The sequence below is a fragment of the Lepidochelys kempii genome, chromosome 13 (assembly GCF_965140285.1).
Source record: "Lepidochelys kempii isolate rLepKem1 chromosome 13, rLepKem1.hap1, whole genome shotgun sequence".
Taxonomy (NCBI): Eukaryota; Metazoa; Chordata; order Testudines; family Cheloniidae; genus Lepidochelys; species Lepidochelys kempii.
Window position 1 is genome coordinate 15,389,827 of NC_136392.1, and position 19,929 is coordinate 15,409,755.

At 43.2% G+C, this 19,929-nt stretch overlaps 1 protein-coding gene across 1 annotated transcript; it reads left to right on the plus strand.

Moving 5' to 3' along the window:
* Positions 1 to 459: 459 nt before the first annotated feature.
* On the plus strand, positions 460 to 19,110 carry SALL4 (spalt like transcription factor 4). Its single transcript, XM_073309543.1, has 4 exons — positions 460 to 544; positions 13,619 to 16,147; positions 16,845 to 17,152; positions 18,528 to 19,110. The coding sequence occupies exons 1-4, from the start codon at positions 460 to 462 to the stop codon at positions 18,948 to 18,950; spliced, it is 3,345 nt and encodes a 1,114-aa protein (XP_073165644.1). The 3' UTR covers positions 18,951 to 19,110.
* The last annotated feature ends 819 nt before the right edge of the window (positions 19,111 to 19,929 follow it).

Consider the following 19,929-nt stretch of genomic DNA (forward strand, 5'->3'; position numbering starts at 1 on the left):
ATAACAAAGGTTTTGTCCCCCGGATAGCCCAGAAAATCGGGCTGCCAGATTGTTTGTTTACTCTCAAAGATGGATTCATGCTCCTCTTCCACCCCCCCTCCCGCCCCTTAAAGGAAATATGATCCAATCAGGTAGTAGGAAATGATGAGACTGGCTCCCCCAGAGCTATGTTCGGAGCACACGCTTTTGTCACATGCATGGGACAGAGCAGCAGTGGGAAAACTACAATGCCCAGCGTTCCCCTCTGCTCCCTGATCAATGGACCTTATTTGAATAATCTGTGAGCCTTTGGACTCAGGCCAATCAGCTGTCAGGGACCCATGATAAATCGCAATGCATTATTGATAATCATAATTACTCTGACATGCGCATTCCGCCCAAGGGGGGTAATTTCCCAACTCTAGGAATTTGTTGTGAAGAAAATAATTGCTACTATTTTGCTCCCGATGCTTGTGCACCATGTCGAGACGCAAGCAGGCGAAACCCCAGCACATCAACTCCGAGGAGGAGCCGCCCCCAGATGCTGCAAGTGGTAAGGCGCAAAGTAAGAGACGGAGGCTTGCCAATTACCAACTTTAATAGATGTGCAAAGAAACCAGCCAGGGACTAAGGGGTTTTGTGTGGGTGCGTGTGTGGCTTTTCCCGTCCCCTCCCCCCCACCCCACACGCAGTGGATTCGGCTCGAGATCATGACCCCACACTGACCACTCGTTGTTTGTACCATTTATTCCCATAATCTGCCCCCCCCCCCAAAAAAAACCCCAACCCCTCATTTATCTTCAATCATTGTTCGACTGATATCGGGCCTGATCCTCCTTTTTCTTCTGAAATCGCAACGGGATTCCTTCCCCCCCCCCCCCCGCCCCTTAAAACTGTCCGGTGGGTCTGCCCAGAGCTCCAGCCCCATGGCTGCTCCTTGCTGACCACTCGGATCGCAGCCGAAATCTCTCTGTGTGTTGCCCTGCCGTCCCTGTTGGGTGTGTGTGAAAGCCTTTCCTCCCCATCCCCCTTAAAGTTTAACGTGTGCTGGCTCTAGACGGGAATCTGGGCTCTCTACCTTGTGTCATGCCAGGGAAGCAGGATGCGATCTGCGACGTGCCTTGATACAGCCAGGTTTGTTGTAGCCTAATGCAAGGTGAACCCCCAAACCCTACCCAGCCGGAAAAGATTTGGTGGGGGGGAGAGACAGAAAGGAGTTGCAAACCATCTCTTTAGCGCAGGCATAGGGAAAGGCTTTAGTTTTGTTTCTCTGGATCTATTTTATGGTTCTTTTGGTGGGGATTTCTTAAAAACAAACAAACAAAAAAAAACCCCTGCTTTGGCTAGTTTGGTTGGAGATCACAATCGCCCTGGACCTTTTGTAGCCTGACCTCCAGCCATCTTTGATTTCCGACTTCCTAAAATAACTCCGGTGAGCTAACGTGGTGTGTGTGTGTGTGTGTGTGTGCGTGTGTTTTGTATTTGGGTGGGGTGGGACTTTTAATATCGGGAACCACTATTAGATGCTCTGGATCTTTGTATTTTAGAGGAAGGGAAAATTACGTTTGCAATGAAGTTATCCCTGATCTTTGGGAGCGGGGTGCGCAGAGGGGGAGATCGGTTGTGGATGGGTGGGAGTGGAATTGATCACCTAGCATAAGTGCTGTTAGTTAGAAACGAATTGAGCAGAGTTGTAATTCCTGGATCCTGTTTGAAAGTTTCATCGAGACTATGCAGTTTCTTCTCATATGTTCCCAGGGTTTTTCTGTTGGTGCATTGCTAAATTGGGGAGAATTTGTAGCACTTGTAGACGACTGCATGGGCCGATTCCTTTACTGTTAATTGTCAGTTTAAATTTCAACCTACTCTTTAAAAAAAAAAAAAAATCGGTGCGGATCTAATGCCACTCATCGCATAATTCCTATTGACCGACTGGATATCAACCTCTGCAACTACTTGGGGTTGGTATTATTAGAACTGAATTTGCCTGGTTATGTAGATCAGTGAATTTCTCTGGTCTCAATTAGGAATCGTCAGTTTCAGTCCCGTCCCCAAGAGAGATGAAGGTGGGATTTGTAAATAGTTCAGATTTATTTTATTATTATTAAAGCACCAACTGCCTCGAGATATTTGGGATGGGAGGGTCCGCAGGATTTTACTAACCCTAAAAACCTGGACTCTGTAATTCTGTGGGTCGGCTCTTCTGTCTTTAAAGGTCAAATATTCAAATAACTCCCCAAATTCAATGCTTGATCACTTTTTCCGCATAGGTAGAAATGATCAATAACAATGTATGTAACAGGAGCCGCCTATTCCCAAACCGCAGGAGATTAGGATTCTTATTTCTCTTTCTCCCCCCCCCCCTTCTTTCTTTGAGCCGAAATGTCCAATTGTTGGGTCCGGTTAATGGTGACTTAAGAAACAGCAAGCTGGCCAGAAGGCAATAAATCCCATGTTTAATGCATGACTGTTTTCCTTTGTGCATATGGTTAGGCTGGGGGGATGGAGGTGATGTTTCCACATGTAAATCTCTGCCCACTGCTGGAGAGTCACCTCCGGGGGCTGTGCTGAAACAAAAGGGTTAATAACTCTCCTGAAGCTGCAGAGTTACTCCAGAGGGGGTGGGGGAGGGAGAAGAGAAGGGTTTTTCTCATCCTTTCGAGTAACAGGTATTATCAGGGTTTTTTAATGATTTTGCAAGGTCTCGAAGGACAGCAATTTAAAGCACCATCTCTGGAACTTGCCTGGTGGGTGTGCATGTCTGTCAGTCTATTAAATACCCAGAGTGGGGTGGAGTGTGTTTGGTTTTTTTGTTTGTTTTTTTTTAATCCTAACTTTTTTGCTTTGGCTACATTACCTTAGGTTCGTTGGGGGGGGGGGGGGGGGCTTGTCAATCTGTAACAGACAAAATTAGCCCGGTATCCACAATGTAGCGCATTGCTTGACTTTAATTTATTGTGGAACTTGAATTGCTTTCTTGCGCCACCCAGGGGTCACTGGCAGTACTAGGCGATCTGTAAAGAAAACTTTGAACATTCCCCCCCCCCCAAGGTCTTTTGAAGTTGGATGGTAGCTTCCCCTTCGCCCATAGACGCATAACATGGTGTTCAGAGCTGCAGATGACGGCTCCTGCTCTTGAAGGACTTGTGGACAGACGGGTTGCCCCTTCCCCCAGTGCCCCGCCCAAACTTTGTATTATTCAGAAGCCCTGCTGGTGAATCTCTGAGCAGATTTCCCTCTGATCTTAACCTTCCTCCCACCCCCGCAGAATGGGGCTAGTGTGCCGCCCATCCTGAGCCAGAGCTACCTGACTGTTGTTGCTCTTTCTCCACTCCTACAATACCAGCTTGGAACAAAGTTATAGAAACCGTTGCAGAAATCTCTCCGCTACTGTTTGTGATAACGATCAGAAGAAGTGGGTGGGAGTTAAACCATCTCTACGAACCCCTTAGCTAAATAAAACAGCCTTGACGTGATACCAAAAAATAAAATAAAATCTGGATTTAGGATTAAGCATAATTTATCTCCTACTCTTCAGAAGAATCTAGATATTCTCCGACCTAGGTGTGTCCATAAATACCAAGGGATGAAGCTCCATGACAAAGTTAAAATTCCTGCCAGATTGCCGGAGAAATGATCAAATATATGCATAATGGCAATAATAAAATCAAGCCCTTATCTCGCTCTTTTGCAAGAGAACATTTGCAAAGCAATTTGAGACCCACCTCTGAGAACAATGCAGTGTGCCAGAAAATGGTTTTGCTAACCTGGTGATCGATTAACAGGTCAAAAAAATCGGCAGGTGGTCACTTGAGAATAATACTACACAGTGGGAAATTAGCATTTTCACAAAAGGGTTTAAACTGCCCATTGTACTGGATTACAGCCATTAAAATGTAGGATTCTTAAAATGCAGTATACGACTCTTAAATAATAATAAAAAAAATCTTTCCAGACTAAGAACTGAAGTTGTATACTGTATGTGGGCATCCATTCACATTGGGATCCCCACAATTGAGTTCTGTAATAATTCTCAAAATATATTTTTCTCAGCTCATGCTGCTATAAAGGAGGTATTCTTAGTTGTAGCTTCTCAAAACAATGGGTTTCATGCAGTAAACTGTGTTAATGAGCCCTTAGAGATGTGAGCCACTGATTCCAGAACTTCTGGTGCAAACATGATTTATGCTGCAAAAGTTGTCCATTGAGTCGGTGTGAGGTGAAGCCAGATAGCGCTCGGAGACGGGTCAGGTTATATTTGATGGAAATATTCAGTGCGGCCCAACTTGAGAACTCAACACGCCTGCCGTGGCCCGTTGCTGCGGTTTAAATTAACAGCTAGTTAGTGCTGTTTGAATCTACCAGAGCTCTAGGTGGGTTCAGTCACCATTACTGCATCCAGGGCTGACTGTGCGCTGTGGGGTGTGCTGGGGCTGGCTAATCTGTGCAGAGCTGTAAATTCTAGCCATTGGGGGAAGCATGCAAGGCAGGCTGACTGACTGACTGGAAGGGGGAAAATGTCTGTCTTGTTTTTTCCCTTTTACGTAAGTGAAACGTTATATTGGTTGTCCTGATCAAGTCCTCTTGCTAAACCCTGCAGCATGTGACGTTTTGACAGAGCTGCTGCTCTAACCTTTGCCTCCTCCTGCCTGCTGTGGGTGGTAAGTTGATGTCAAGCTTACAATTAGGACTCTCATGCAATTGACCTTGGCAGCGGGGTTTGCGCCGTTTAGCTTGGTCTTAAACACTGTACTAGTGTTAAGTGTGGTCTCGGGCCGCCTTGTTTATGGGCGAAGGACGGGCTGGTGGAAGTAATTGAGCGCTGAGGAAGAAACCGTGGTGGGTCAGGTAGAGCAAAAGACTTTTCCTCCACTCTGGGGTGTTGCAGCCAGGCAGGTTTCATTGACTTTTGGAGTCCTCTGTTCTGCTCTTTGCAACACCGAGTTATTTAATTTTCCCAGTGTGGAGTTGACTCTGTCTGTCCTGAACTTAGCTTCCGAAATGTTCTTCGCTCCGCAAACCCAAGAACTCGGGTTTACCTGCAGCGTGTAATCCAAAATGTTGGTAGCTTTTCTAGCCTATTTTAACCACTGCACTTTTCGACCTCCGTTTTTAAATTAGCATAGTTTTGGGGGCAGATGGTAACCTACTTATTTACATGTCCTTAGGGAATGATTAATTTGTTCCAGCCACCAATAACGAATGAATTTTAGTTGCATGTTTGTCGCTACTGCTGTTTTAAATTGCAATCTCTTGTTCTGGAGAAAGTAGACGGTTTTTGTCATTTTTGATCGAGCTAACCTGCCTTCCCGGCTCCAGAAATGGATATTGTTTTCAGTGTAATACATGAGTGCCCTCCACTGTTCGGCCTTTTAAGCTCAGTTGTTAATAGCAGCATCAGAACATGTTTGCTAAAGCTTTCAGTTTTGAGCCTCAGCAGGTAACTGCAGACATTTTAAAGGGGTTTGTCATGGCATTCAGTAACTTTGTTTTTAAAGCCCTTTGAAACTACACCAGAAGGCTAATCATGCAAGGACATGGAATTTAGAGATCTAGTCCTAAGACTTTTAAGAGTTGCAATCTCTGTTTTTACAAAATCCTTCTTTTATGTGAGGATAGCTAGAGTCTTAAATTTGTCTAAATGATTTGGTACCTTTAGATTTTCAAAGCAATTTCTGTGAAACTTTAATATATTCTGGGTTAACCTAATTAGTACTCTTAAAGGTTTGTTAACAAGGTTAGATTAAAACCTTGGAAGACAATTCACAACCTATAAACTAAAAGTATTATAAGGCACAAGAAGTCTCTTGTCTGGTTATTCTTGGGTAGGAAACTGGTATTGACTGACTTCTGCTGTGGGAGATTTAATTACATTGTCTCCAATCATTATTGGAAACTTCAAATGTTTTAAAATAAACCACCTGCATTTCTTAAAATTGGGGAGGGAGCCAAACTTATTTACTAAAGCAGATGGGTCTTGGTAGTTAGCTGTTTTGACACGTTTATTCAGTCCTATTTTTCTTCGACATGCTTGTGAGGGTTTTTTTTTTTCCCCCTGAAAGGCTTAAAATAGCACACTTTGAGTTTGTTGCAGACATTGCTAGACTTGAGAATAAAGTGTCTAGTCTAATTTTTTTAAATGCTGGTTGAGCCCTTCAAAACTAGAAATTACTAAACTGATTATTTAAAATTAATTTTTGAAAGCAAGGAAGAAAAGGAGTGTATGATTATGCTAACAGTGACTATTGGGAAAGTGAGAATAGATAATAAACTGATCAAATTTCTGTAAAAATGAAGAAACCTCACAGGGTATTAACTTCAGTTACTGTGAAGTAGACACTTTAAAATTTGGTGTGTGGGTGTTTTTTGTTTTTTTTGTTTTGTTTCATGGTCTCTGACCAACCACCCTCCTCTCCTCTTTCTTCTTTCCAATAGCTCTTCACTAAATCAAATTAAATCAGGTAAAAGGTGTGGGGTATTTTATTAATTGTCTTTAGAAAACTTTTTTTAAAAACTTAAAATTGAGTCTAAAGATTTCATCAGACCTTATTGTAAATTACCACCTTATCCTACACAATAGTGGACTCTTCTCCCCCCCATCCTTTTGGCAGTGATTGAATCTAAAACCCCTGCTGGGTTTACTGCATTCTTCTAACTTATTGGATAACTAGATGCTGAGAGATAACATTCCTGAAATTCGAAGGTGGGGAGGGGGGGATAGAAAACAGTAGAGGTTCAATCCCTGTGAAGCATTTTTGAGCGGGTTAACTTAAGTGCATGAGTAACTGTTCTAACAGAACTCCCTTGCTACTTGACAAATACTGTTACAGTATTTGGACAGAGTTCTCCACAGATGTAGACATGCATGGTGAACTTTCTTTGCACAGAAGTAACCTTACATTTTAAGACTGTTAAGTATGTGTCACTGATAACTGTTTCTAGGGTGGGTTGGTAGAGCAAGGCATGTTTTGGTAAATGAGGTGGCCTGATTGCAATCACTGGAGTGTTCCTACAAGACTGGGAAGAGGAGGTGGCAGCTAGAAATCAAAACAAGGATCTCTGGTGACTTTTTTTTTTTTTTTAAATTTTTTAATTTATTTTAAGAGCAGATTTCCCCCCGCCCCTGTCTCTGTCTAGGATCTCAAATGTTTGTGGTGGTGGTATAGCCATGTCAATTCCAGGATAAAAGACAGAAGATGGGGGAGGCTATATCTTTTAATGGACCAACTTCTGTTGGTGAGAGAGAAGCTCATCACTCTTTGTCTTTCTCTGATCTCAGTACCTATAATACCCAACTGTTTTACCACTATTGAATGCACGATTGTCACTCTGTCCTCAGGACACACAATACTTTCAAAAGACAAGCCTGGGGGCTTAAATTCATAACTTTGCTAAATATTAAACATGGACTGAATAGAGACTGGATTTATGGTTTATTACAATCTATATTCCACTAACACCCCACCACCCCTCCAGTCATAGGGAGGAACGGGTTTAATGGGCCACTTTACCATAAATGGTCCCTTGAAATGTGTTAACTACTTATGCTAAACAGTCTTACACCTTACATCACTGGAGCGGTGCACACTGGCAACGCTTTAACTAAGGTGGCTTATATGGTTGCAGCACAGCACTGGGAGAGAGCTCTCCCAGCACTCGGTTGTTTTTTTTGTTTTTTTTTAAATCACTCCCATGAGGGGCGTATACAGCACTGAAACTTGCAGCGCTCAGGGGTGTGTTGTAAATTGCCAGTGTAGACAAGCCCTATTATGCTGACCTCCTGTTGGCTCAGTTAATCCACCTCACCCAAAAGGCAGTAGCTATGTTGGTTGGTGGTCTCCTGGCATACAGTAACTCCTCACTTAATCATCCTGGTTAACATTGTTTTGTTATTAGGTTGCTGATCTATTTAAAGTCGCATTATGTTCCATTATAAGATTGTTTGGCTTGCCCCGCTCCACCTAGCGTTCCAGCCAGGGAGCGGGGTCAGGGTGTGGGGGCTTGCCCCAGTCCGCCTAGCGTTCTAGCCGGGGGACAGGGAAGCCCCCGACCCCACTCCCCTGAAGGAGCATGCCAGGCGGGCGGAATGGCTTAAGCCCCTGCAGCCCGACCCACTACACCCCTGCCTCAACCAAGCTTCACAAACATCATTGGTGAGTACAGTATTAAATTGTTTAAAATTATTTACAATTTGTACTGTATATGTACATAATCTTTTGTCTGGTGGAACAAAAATCTCCCTGGAACCTAACCCCCCACCGTTTACATTAATTCTTATGGGGAAATTTGATTAGCTTAACATCATTTCACTTAAAGTAGTATTTTTCAGGAACATAACTACAGTGTTACTGTAGTACTGTGTACACTGGGAGTTAGGTTGGTCTAACTATGGTTTTATCTACACTGGCAAGTGAAAGACAAATTTCATGCTGTTCAATGGCGTCTTTTAAAAAACACCCATACACCCCCAAAAGACACAAGTTTTGCTGACAACAAGTGCTGGTAGGACTGCTCTCCCGTGGACACCACCACTCGTTGGGGTGGCAGTTTTGTGGGTGGGAGAGCGCTCTCCCACTGACAAACAGCAGGTAGGCTGTGCGCCTTTTAACGGCAGGGCTGTAGCAGCACAGCTGTGTCGCTAAAAGTTGCGCCGTGTAGACGTAGTAGACATAGCCTTATGTCTCTCTCGGGGGTGGATTTTTCACGCCCCTGAGTGATTGTTGTTATACAGTCATAAGTCTGTAATGTACACCTGGCCCAAGGGCTTGTCTACACTGGCAATTAACAGCGCTGCAACTTTCTCGCTCCCGGGTGTGAAAAAACACACACACCCCCTCCCCTCAGAGCGCAGCAAGTTGCAGCACTGTAAAGCGCCAGTGTAAACAGTGCCCCAGAGCAGGGAGCTACACCCCTCACGGAGGTGGGTTTTTTGAGCTCTCCCAGTGCTCCGCCGCAACCACACAAGGCAAGCAGCGCTTTAGCATTGCCAGTGTAGATTAGCCCTAAGCTTACCAGACCTGGAGAAGAGCTTTACGTGAGCTCAAAAGCTGGTGTCTCTCACCAACAGAAATTGGTGCAAAAAAGACATTACCTCACCCAAGTTGCCAATATTGATTCATTTATATTCAACCCTCTGCCCTGTGAGGCACAAAAGTATCCTCCGTTTCACAATTGGGAGGAGATCTGGAGGCGGGGAGGAAGGCTGTGTCTCACTATCTTTCCCAGGGTTACCCAGGAGTCTATACTGGGAATTGAATTCAGATCTTCTCAGACCCAGTGAATGTGAGATTGTCAAAAATAGGGAAACAAATGAGCAATATGGGACCACATGAGTGTATCGGAGGGAAGTTAACTAGGGCTGACCAGAAACCAAGATCTCCCATTTCGTGAAAAATTTTGTGATCTCAAAATTTTGTGATCTCAACATTTTTGTTCCACCTTTTTGGAATATGTGTGAGGGGATTTACAGATTAGGTCCATAGCTTCTCCTTTTTTACCAGTTTAATTTCAATTGACACAAGGTACTCATCTGCCAAAACAAGTCTACTATCAATACAAGGGGGACGCTACCATTCACATTTATCTTTCTAATCCAGTCAAGTTAAATCAGAGTCCCCCTCAAAGTTATACTGTTTTTTTGCAGGCAGAACAAAAACCTCACTGCCTTAATCCCAAATTTGCAAGTGTTTGGAACAAAGGCTGTGGTGGTTTAACCTGCAGCTTGGTGGGTTACATATTGGATGGGAGTGAGATTGTTCTTGTGAAACTTTGAGCCTAAAAAGCCTTTTGAGTCAGTGTGCATCATAGTTCCAGGAAGGACAGTGGGGTTTTTTTCTATTTTTTTTGTTGTTGTTTGTTTAAAAAAAAAACTCAATTTTACTCTCCCTCATCATTGATAAGGGTAGAACTAAATTTATGGAGTTCTAAAATGTCCATGTTTGACTTCGGTTGGTCGCTTTCTGTTGACCAAGTCCTGAATCAAGTTGGGCCTTAAATTTTTAGGAGACTGAAATTTCCGAGTAAAATTTTTTTCAGTGAAAAATGGATTTTTAGCTACAGTGGTTTATTTCTTATTTCTTTGGAGAGCTGATTGTATATTTTGGGTGCAGCACTGAGAGTTGGTCACTATGATCTAGCACTTTACCTTTTGCTTAGGGGACTGCCTGGCTATTTATCCGTAGGTTTAAAAAACAATTTGGTAGAGTTGCTGGGGGTGTGGAGAGGAAATGCTTTGTGTGGTGGCTTGTATTTTTCTCTTTTTGCGGGAGGCTCTGTTTTGTGTATTTCAGGGCAGGTCTACACTTAATGCTGCATCAGTGGAGCTGTACCGCTTAAGTGAAGACACTCCTATACCAACAGGAACTCCTCCCTCTCAGCGTAGTTAATCCACCTCCCCGAGAGGCAGTAGCTGCTTCTCCTGTTAACATAGTGCTGTCTAGATGGGGGATTAGGTTGGTATAACTGTGTCACTCAGGGGTGCAGATTTTTCACACCCCTACATGACATTATTATACCAATGTAGGTCTGCAGTATAGACCTTGCCTCTGTGTGTGTTGTGCAGTTCTGCTAATCTGAAATATAGGGCTGGAAGGCACCCAAGAGGTCACCATCTAGTCCATACTCCCCTTCAGGCCCCTTACACTGAGGCGCATATTACTTCAGTTGCTCTTATACAGGCCTTGTTTTGGTAGCTATTGTAAGGCAGAGATTATATCTCTCTCCACTATAATGTTACTGTGAATTTTTCTTAACCTGACCTAGCTTAAGGAAACTCCTTCAAAGCCTTTCATTCTCTGGGCAACTAGAGATTTCAACCCTAAACACTTTTTTGCGTTTTCATTGCTGATAAAAGCGTGTGTGTGTGTGTGTGTGTGAGAGAGAGAGAGAGAGAGTGTATGACTGACTCTCTGTTACTCTAGCCAAATGTCAAGGTTTGGCGCATCCTCCCCCATGAAATTATTCTGGCCCAAACTATATACACTTGCCTGAGTTGTAGGTGTAAAAATGTCTGTCCATGTAAATCCCCCCCTTGCACACACAAGATGCACGTTGTGCAGCCTGGTAACCTATGTCTCTGATATAGGGGCTGTAATTATTTTGCAGTTGAATGCTTTTTAAAGTAAGCTGGAAAATTAAGCTTATCAATGATCTGTGATAATCGTGACCACTTACTCTATAGTCTAGTTACTAAAATGCAGCATCCAATACTACTGAAATAACTCCAGTCCCTGGGTTATTGGCATTATTGGACCGGATCTTGTGAGGTGCTAACACCCTGAACTCCTACTGAAGCCATACAGTGTCAGGCCTCTACACCATTGACCTATAAAGATGAAACTCAAACAAAGTGCCTCTGTGATCAAAGGGTCACACAGTGTGTGGCCAGAGGGCACTTTATGGTTTCCTGGTAGAAGATAGAATGTCTCCAGTGCTGTGTGTATAGGTTGGTGGCAGGAAAGGGGAACTTGTTAACAAATAAAATAGGGCTGCAGCCTTCTGAGGTGAAAACACAACTGATGGAAGTATACGATTACTGTGGGATTTCTTGTTAAAGTTGGGATAATAAATGTGACATAACTCATCAATGGTGAGTTGATGAGTGGCTCCTGGGTGTCCGCTGACCTAAGGCGCTTAAGGCTCTAAATCAGGGTCATTTGGATGAGTGTTAACACCTTTTTCAGACCAAGGTAAAATTTTCCCCTCAAATCTTTCTGCAGAATTTTTAAAAGTCTATGTAGTTTGGAGGGGAGGGGAACCAGAAAAGTCTGGAAAAACAGGAAAATTCCTCTTCAGCTTTTGGCACATTGAAGGGGGAAGTGATTACACCTGGGTTCTTGTCTAATTTACAAAACATAATCTTTCTGCTTCCTGCACCCCACAGACTGTCTCTGACAGGCAAGTGCTGTTACATAAATTCCAAAGTGAGTGTAGTTCACAGTGGAATGCTTATCTTGCAACCCACCTTGTACAGAGACAAGGTGGGAAAAGAGCTCCATGTAGCTCAAAAGCTTGTCTCTCTCACCAACAGAAGTTTGTCCAATACAAGATATTACCTTCCCACCTAATATCCTGGGATCAACACAGCTACAACTACAATGCATATACCAAATATCCTGAAAGTTGTCGTAAAAGTCAAAAGAATTTGGTGACACTGAACACCCACCTTGTCTCTCCAATGTTCTGAGACCAACGTAGTTCCAACAACACTGCAAATCCATCCTGTAGTGAGTTGTCCACTCTCGATAGTCTAAGTGTTAAATTATTATACTACTACCCCTTTCTATTAAGGTTTGGCCACCCCTGGCCTACACTCTGATCCTCCTGAAGATTATAATATGCTGCTCAAAGTCGGAGAGCCTGCTCCGGGCTTCTGCCCTGCAGTAGGGTGGTGGGGCTCAGGGCTTCAGCCCCATGGGAGGTATCTGTTGGTGCTCAGGGTTTCAGCAAGAGTGGGGCGGAAGCCCCAGCAGGTACCTCCTGGAGGGCTGAAGCCCCTAGCCCCCCTCCCCACTGGGCAGAAGCCCCTAGCCCCACCACTCCACTGCAGGGCAGAAGCCATTCTGGTAGGTGGGGGAGGGGGGCAGGCTCTGTGAGCCACACTTTAACTATAAAAGAGTTGCAGTTTGGCAACCTCTGGTATATGCTAAAATAGTGTGTGTGTGTGTATATCTATATATAATATGTGCTCTTTCTTAGAACAAAATGAAGCTTTAAAGTTGTTCCACATGAATGTTAAAAATGTAGGCTTTATTAGCCCTTTCCCTTAAAAGTAGCATTAAATTAAACAAACTAGTATTCACACAAAGGTTTGTCTTGTGTTTATACAGTCTGATTTGCTTGAAAGGAAGTGTTTCCTTTCAAAAAGTCTCATTATTATAAGAGCTGTAATCTACTTAACATGATTAGTTCTCCATTGATTTCTAGTATATGGACTATAACACCAGGTTTATTCGTTCTATCAACCCTTTTCATAAAACACCTCGTATACTGTAATATGGGAGAATAATTGCAGCTTCATTGTTTCTATCTGCAGTGGTTATGTGCTTCAATGGAATCTTCATAAAATGGAAGGCAGTTACGATGTATGTTAATTCTAGTGATTCACAGCTTCATATGGCTTTGCTAGAATTTGGCCATTGACCCTCTAAATAACATAATTTATGAATTTGTTTACTTTGTATTTAAATCGTGTATGCACTCCATTACTTTCTTGCCTTGAGTTGTTTAAAAAAACAACTCATCCAAGCACTCTTAGTTAGAGCACCCATTTCTATTTTTACATGTGTAAAGAGACTTCTAGTGACCTAGTTTTCCCCATTTGAATTAGGAGGTAACATCGCTCCTCTTTCCGTCACAAGGCGGACAGTGGGAAAGTATACCACTTTCACAGACAAACGACGTAATGTGACCTTGAGCAAGCTACAAAGTGAATCAGTAGCAGAGCTTGGGATAGGACTTGGGAATCCCATCTCCGAGGTTTGCATTTGGTCCATGTGTCTAAGCTCCCATTATCTTGCATTTATAGCTTTTCAATTCTTGGCTTACTTACAGCCTTAACCTGGAAAAAACTTACCCATGTGCTAGATGTATGTATACATAGGGAATACTTGACTACTTTTTTTTTCTCCCCCCTCCTTAGGGAGTCCACAAAACGCCCCAGGTGATGGAGATGGTGAAATGAGTTCCAAAAGGTGCCGAACAGAAGAAACCAATATCTGTGAGAAATGTTGTGCAGAGTTCTTTGATCTCTCTGAATTCCTTGAGCATAAGAAAAATTGCACTAAAAATCCACCTGTCCTAATCATGAATGATAGTGAAGGAACTATACCCCCTGAAGACTTCCCTGGAGCCTCTACAGAGAGCTTTCCAAATGATCGACAGGATAGCCAGCCAGCCAAGGACAGTCAGTCAAAGAGTTGCACTGGTTCTGTGGAGAAGAGAGAGGGGAAAGTTGATACTGAAGCAGTGGGAGGAATGTATCTAAAAACAGAACCTCCTGTTACTCCTGCAACTCATGGGCTACGCTATTTACCAAAATCCAAAGTACCAAACACTAATGTGACTTTGCAGACAATACGTGGCACTAAAGTGGCTGTGAATCAACGTACCTCTGATGCTATCTCTTCCTCAGCAGCCAGTTTTAATGCTATTCCAATGATCCTTGAACAGCTCGTGTGCTTGCAGCAGCAGCAACTCCAGCAAATTCAGCTCACAGAGCAAATCCGTATTCAGATTGCCATGATGGCTCCTCATGCCCTACATCCTTCAATAGTAGCTGCTACTGATCCACTAAAAGCTTTGGGTGCTCAGATGTCTCAGCAGCTGTCTGCTGCTGTTGCTTTAATTGGACAAAAAGCTGGAAGCCAAAGCCTATCACTGGAATCCTTGAAGCATGGAAAACTACCTCATTCTAACATGGTCATTCCAACTGCTGGCTCAGTAGCCAGTGGGCTTTCTTCTTCCTTCTCCCTGAAACCTGAAGCAAACAGAAGCCTCCCAAGTTCTATGTCTCGTTTTCCAAACCCTTTACTACCTCAATCATCCAGCTCTGTCATCTTCCAAAACCCACTCTCGGCAGTTTCTTCAGTGATTGATCCCTCAAAGAAAGGGAAAGGGAAGCCCCCCAATATCAGCGTGTCTGAAAGCAAACCAAACACTGAAGAACCTTTCTTTAAACATAAGTGCAAGTTCTGCGGCAAGGTCTTTGGCAACGATAGTGCTTTGCAGATACACCTCCGCTCCCACACTGGCGAAAGACCCTACAAGTGTAACATTTGTGGTAACAGATTTACAACCAAAGGAAACCTTAAAGTGCATTTTCAGCGTCATAAAGATAAGTACCCTCACATTAAAATGAATCCCTATCCAGTACCTGAGCATTTGGACAATGTGCCCACCAGCAGTGGAATCCCATATGGAATGTCTGTACCACTGGATGAGTCTAACCTAATTGTGGACAGCAAGCCTATTCTGGCATCACTACCTACCTCAGTAGGTACTGGCTTGCCTCAGAATATCTCCAGTCTAGCATGCATCAAGGAGTCTCTTGCCAGCACATTTTCAAGTGACATGCAGCCAAGGCCTTCTCCAGAAAGCGAAGGTGGTTCTTCCTCATCAGGAGCAGCGAGTCACGAGTCTGGAACTGAGCAGAGCCTGAGCTCACCGCAAGCTAGCTGCAGTGTGAGTGTCTTCCATGTAAGCGGAGCAAGTGAGCAAGGTTCAGAAACATCTAAGCTACAGCAATTGGTTGAGAATATTGACAAGTCCACCACAGACCCCAATGAGTGCCTCATCTGTCACAGAGTGCTGAGCTGCCAGAGTTCACTCAAAATGCATTACCGTACTCACACTGGAGAAAGGCCATTCAAGTGTAAAATTTGTGGCCGTGCCTTCTCAACAAAAGGTAACCTTAAGACTCATTATGGTGTCCACCGGGCAAACACCCCCCTAAAGATGCAACATTCCTGTCCAATTTGTCAGAAGAAGTTTACAAATGCAGTTGTATTGCAGCAGCATATTCGCATGCATATGGGGGGACAAATTCCCAATACACCTATGCCGGAAAACACTTGTGATAATACTGATGTGGATCCTACTGTGACTGAGAAGAATGGAGACCTGACTCGCCCAGGTGAGAACATGGAAAACGTAGAAGAGATGGAAGAAGACCTAGACTCTCAGGATGGCCCTAGCAACTCTTTGAAACCACCAATTCCATATGATGCACAGTCAGAATCTCCAGGCACAGCATTTTCTGGGATTGCAGCTCTGGAGAACCAAATGAAAATGGTAAATTCAGCTTTGAACTTGCAACGGCAAAGCAGCCTGAAGTCTAGCGACAATGGTTCAGCAGAAAGTGATGGCATGACGAATGATTCTTCCTCTGTGGCAGGTGATCCAGATTATCAAAATGGCAGGAGTCCTGCCGCCTCTGAATCTGCTTCATTCCAGGCATTGTCCCCAGCCAATAGCCAATCTGAAAGCATTAGGTCAAAGTCACCAGGTTTCAACAGTCAAGAAGATGCTGGCATGGGAAATAAAGCTGAGGGCCCTGAAAACCATCTTGCAGAGATGGAAGGGGCTGGCGCTTTGGATCTAACTTATGGCAATATTGGTCGAAAGGTCATCAAAGAAGAACCTGGGTTACACTTCCCAAATGGAGAGTATGGTGAGTTATGACCAGTAGCTGCACTCCCCACAACTAACAAAACCATCTGGAGGGGAGCTCCTCAGAGGACCAGTGGGAGTAAGACCCCCCCCCCCCCCATCCTGCTGGTTTGGTTCCTTTTCAAAAGGCACATGGTGCTTGTTGCTCTGCAAGCCACTGAAAATCTCCTTCCTAGTTTCAAATTCCCATTTGAAGGTAAAGTCTCTCTCACTCACACACACACACACACACGTTTTCAAGTTGTAACCTCCTGCTGCCTAGTGATCACGCACACACTCATCCCATTTACTGCAATGGGAGTTGTGCTCAGTATCTTGCATTTTGTCCTAAAGTTATTAATTAGCTCTCTAAACCAGACACTTCAGTGTTGATAAACCATGGAACAGACTGTTCAGCACTAGTATATGAAGTGTAAACCTAGCATCGCGAATGCTGTGTCTGAGCTTTTTGGATCAGGGAGAAAGTTGTTAAATCCTGAATGCAAAGGGACATATTTGAAGAACCCCATCTTCCTCTTGCCTCAAACAGATCTACAACCCATTAGCACCAGTGTGCCTGCAAATTACAGCTTGCATGTGCATTGAGTGTTGGGCTTGTGCACCTTCAAAAATCTGGACCCAATATCTTGCTTGCAAAGCTTAAACAGAGCTGGAATGTGTAGTGGGGGTAGCCTAATGTGTGTGTTCTTTCTCTTCAGGTCACAGCAGCATTCATGCTGCTTTTGTCAGGGCACCACCAGCCCTCATAAAAGTGGAAATGCCTAGTGAGCGTCCTATTAGCACTAGCCATTTTATTGGCCCACCAACTTTATCACCTGGTGTTCCCCCTCTCCTGGTGCCACGGCCTAAGCTTTGCCGTCCCGCTAAACAGCACATCTGCACTACGTGTGGGAAGAACTTCTCCTCTGCAAGTGCTCTTCAGATTCATGAACGGACCCATACTGGTGAAAAGCCATTTGCATGCACCATCTGTGGGAGAGCCTTTACCACAAAAGGAAACCTGAAGGTAAGCAGTTCTTAAGGGGGCTGAGGTGTGCTGATGCCTGCCTTTGGAATCACCTTCACTAAGAGTCTCTTAAACAACCTCGCTAAAATGCTTCTATTCCTCCTAATCATAATCGTCCACACTTTAAAGATGGCCACTAATAATTTCTCTTGGCCCTCTGGGTGGTCATTTAAGACAGAGTTTACTATAGTCTCTCAATATGCAAGGATCATACAGCTCTCTAGTAGGCCTTGAGATCAGCCTAAATCTATTTTAAAAAACAAAAACAAAAACCCTGTAGGGGAAGAACTGTAACTTTTAACTGCAACTTATAATTGCTTTGTTTAGAAACCCTGCCTCCAAATGCTCCTGAACCATGGTGTGGGTGTGGGATCTGAATTTAGTAGCCGAAGCCCATACCTAGATGATACCTCAGCATGCAGGGAAAAGCCCTGTTTAAAAAACCAAAACTGTATTTGATCTGATTCTTTCAAACCCACACTTTTAAGCAATGATCATTGTTCACCTTAATGAAACATGTTATAGGCTCCACTATTGCTTGGAGCACATTGAGAGTCCCCTGTTGAAATGGCTGTCACTGGAGCAAAGTTCTGCAACAATGTTCAGGGATTTCAGTTAAGCACAAAAAATTGCCCATCGTGCTCCTGTTTATCAGATTAATCCATTTATCTTTTAAGGAACACTTAGCTTCCCCACCCACACTATGGTTTGACGCTGTAGAGCTTCAAGATTCTTCCTCTTTAACAGCCTTTGCATAAGCACTCTATAAGGAGTGGAGGAGGAGGAGGAGAGAAAAGAGATGCTCAAACTTAGAAAACAAAATGAAGACTGGGGCATGGATAGCTGCTTGTTTGTAGGTGGGTGGTCTTTCAGGAGGTTCTGTGTTTGTGCAGTAATATGCTATTTGTGTTTTCCAACTACACAGGAGTGTTTTAGCTGCCAAAATTCTATTCCTGCTAAACTTTTTGTAAAACCATTTCTATAAGTCCTTGCCTTGCCAATATTCCCTGTAGCCTATTCTTAAGAACCAATGTATCTTAAATTGTGTAGAGGAAAAAATAAACTCTTCCCATGCACTAAGTAACTGACTACTTCTGTTCTTGCTTTCCCTCTTTTTGTTCTACTTCAGGTGAAAGTAAACAAGAACATGTAGGGCATATAAGCCATTCTACAGTAACAAAGATCTAAACAAAGATTTTGCTGTAGTTTGAGTACAGAACTACATAAACATTCCTCTGAATGTTTGGCTTTACTTTATCTTGAGGCTCAGATACCCTAGTGCTGGTGAGGTATAAGAACTTGGATAGACTAGAACAGGAGCTAAGAATTATGATAGCTCTCATCTTCTAACTTCTCCTACCCCCTCTTCTGCAAGGTCCATGTTGGAACTCACATGTGGAATAACTCTGCCAGGCGTGGAAGAAGATTATCCATTGATAATCCCATGGCTCTGTTGGGGAATGATCCAAAGAAGGTATCTGAAATGTTTCCAAAGGATATAGTGCCTCCTTCAGTGAACATTGATCCCACAGTATGGAACCAGTATGCAGCAGTACTCAGCAATGGCTTGGCAATGAAGACTAATGAGATTTCAGTGATCCAGAGTGGTGGCATACCTTCCCTTCCAGTCACCATTGGGAGTGGCTCTGCAATAAATACTGCAACAGTCTCCAAGATAGATGGGTCCCAGTCTGGAATTAGCTCGGATATGGAGAAGGCTGGTGGTGCTGCTGCAGACAATGTGCCAAAACACCAGTTCCCTCACTTCATGGAGGAGAACAAAATTGCTGTTAGTTAGAAAAACTCTTTGTGAAGGTGAAATGCAGAAAGAGCAAATATATTTACAAACATATATTTTTAAGAGATTCCATCTCAACCTCCTATTTTCCTATTGACATGCAAATGATTTTATGGTTGTCTTTGTAAGAGTTGCCCACAGTACAATCATGATGTTGCTTTGCAAAAGTAGTAATAATAATAAAAAAAAAAATAATCCTCTTATTTGGAAAGATGCGGGTCTTGCAAAGTATTCCTTGTTACTTGTGACTTTAATGTGTACAGCCTTACAGAAGTTTCACAACTTGAAATTCCAAAGATTATAACATTTGCCTCTGTTTAAACTGAAATCTTTGGGGGTTTGGAACACAGTAGAAACAACCTACTGTTCATGGAAAAACTTTGTATTTACAGACGACACGAAAACTTACTATGCGGGTAAATATTCTAGAATGTCTGCCACCCTTTTAGAAATAGTCTTTGTGTGGGGTTTTTGTTTTTTGTTTTTTTAATGTACTTTTTACTATATGGCTACAGATTTTTTTTATTTTTATTTGCCTCCGAAGCTGTAAAAAGATCTCTTACTGGCTTTTTTCCCCCTTTGATCATTGCTCCTAATAACTGAATACTCTTGTATTGTTGACTGCTGCTTATTTAATACTTGGACAGTCCCTTAAGAATAGTGCCAAAACTACTCCTTCCAAAGATGTGCAGTTTCTCCTAAAATATTATTTGTACCAAGAGCCCTGAAGAAGCATGGGTAGGTATGTATATACTTTTCCTCTCTTCCCCCTCCCCCCTTTCTCCTCTAGAAAGAGAAGGTCAGGTCTGAAAGCTCTGCAAGGAATCTCAGATGACTGTTGCATCTAAGCTTTGGAACTGGTTTCCTTTAGCAAGAGGAACGTTTTTGTGTTTTTTTTTGTTTTTTTTTAAATTTTGAGTTATTTAGGAGATCAGTTTGTGTAAACCTGTATTTAAATACAAAAGTACTCACACCTAAG

Bases quoted from the DNA above. Each gene is read 5' to 3' on its own strand.
- SALL4 (XM_073309543.1), top strand. From the start codon at position 460: ATGTCGAGACGCAAGCAGGCGAAACCCCAGCACATCAACTCCGAGGAG. The intron at 545-13,618 runs GTAAGAGACGGA...CCCCCTCCTTAG, and splicing joins TGCAAGTGGTAAGGCGCAAA to GGAGTCCACAAAACGCCCCA. The intron at 17,153-18,527 runs GTAAGCAGTTCT...CTCTTCTGCAAG, and splicing joins CCACAAAAGGAAACCTGAAG to GTCCATGTTGGAACTCACAT.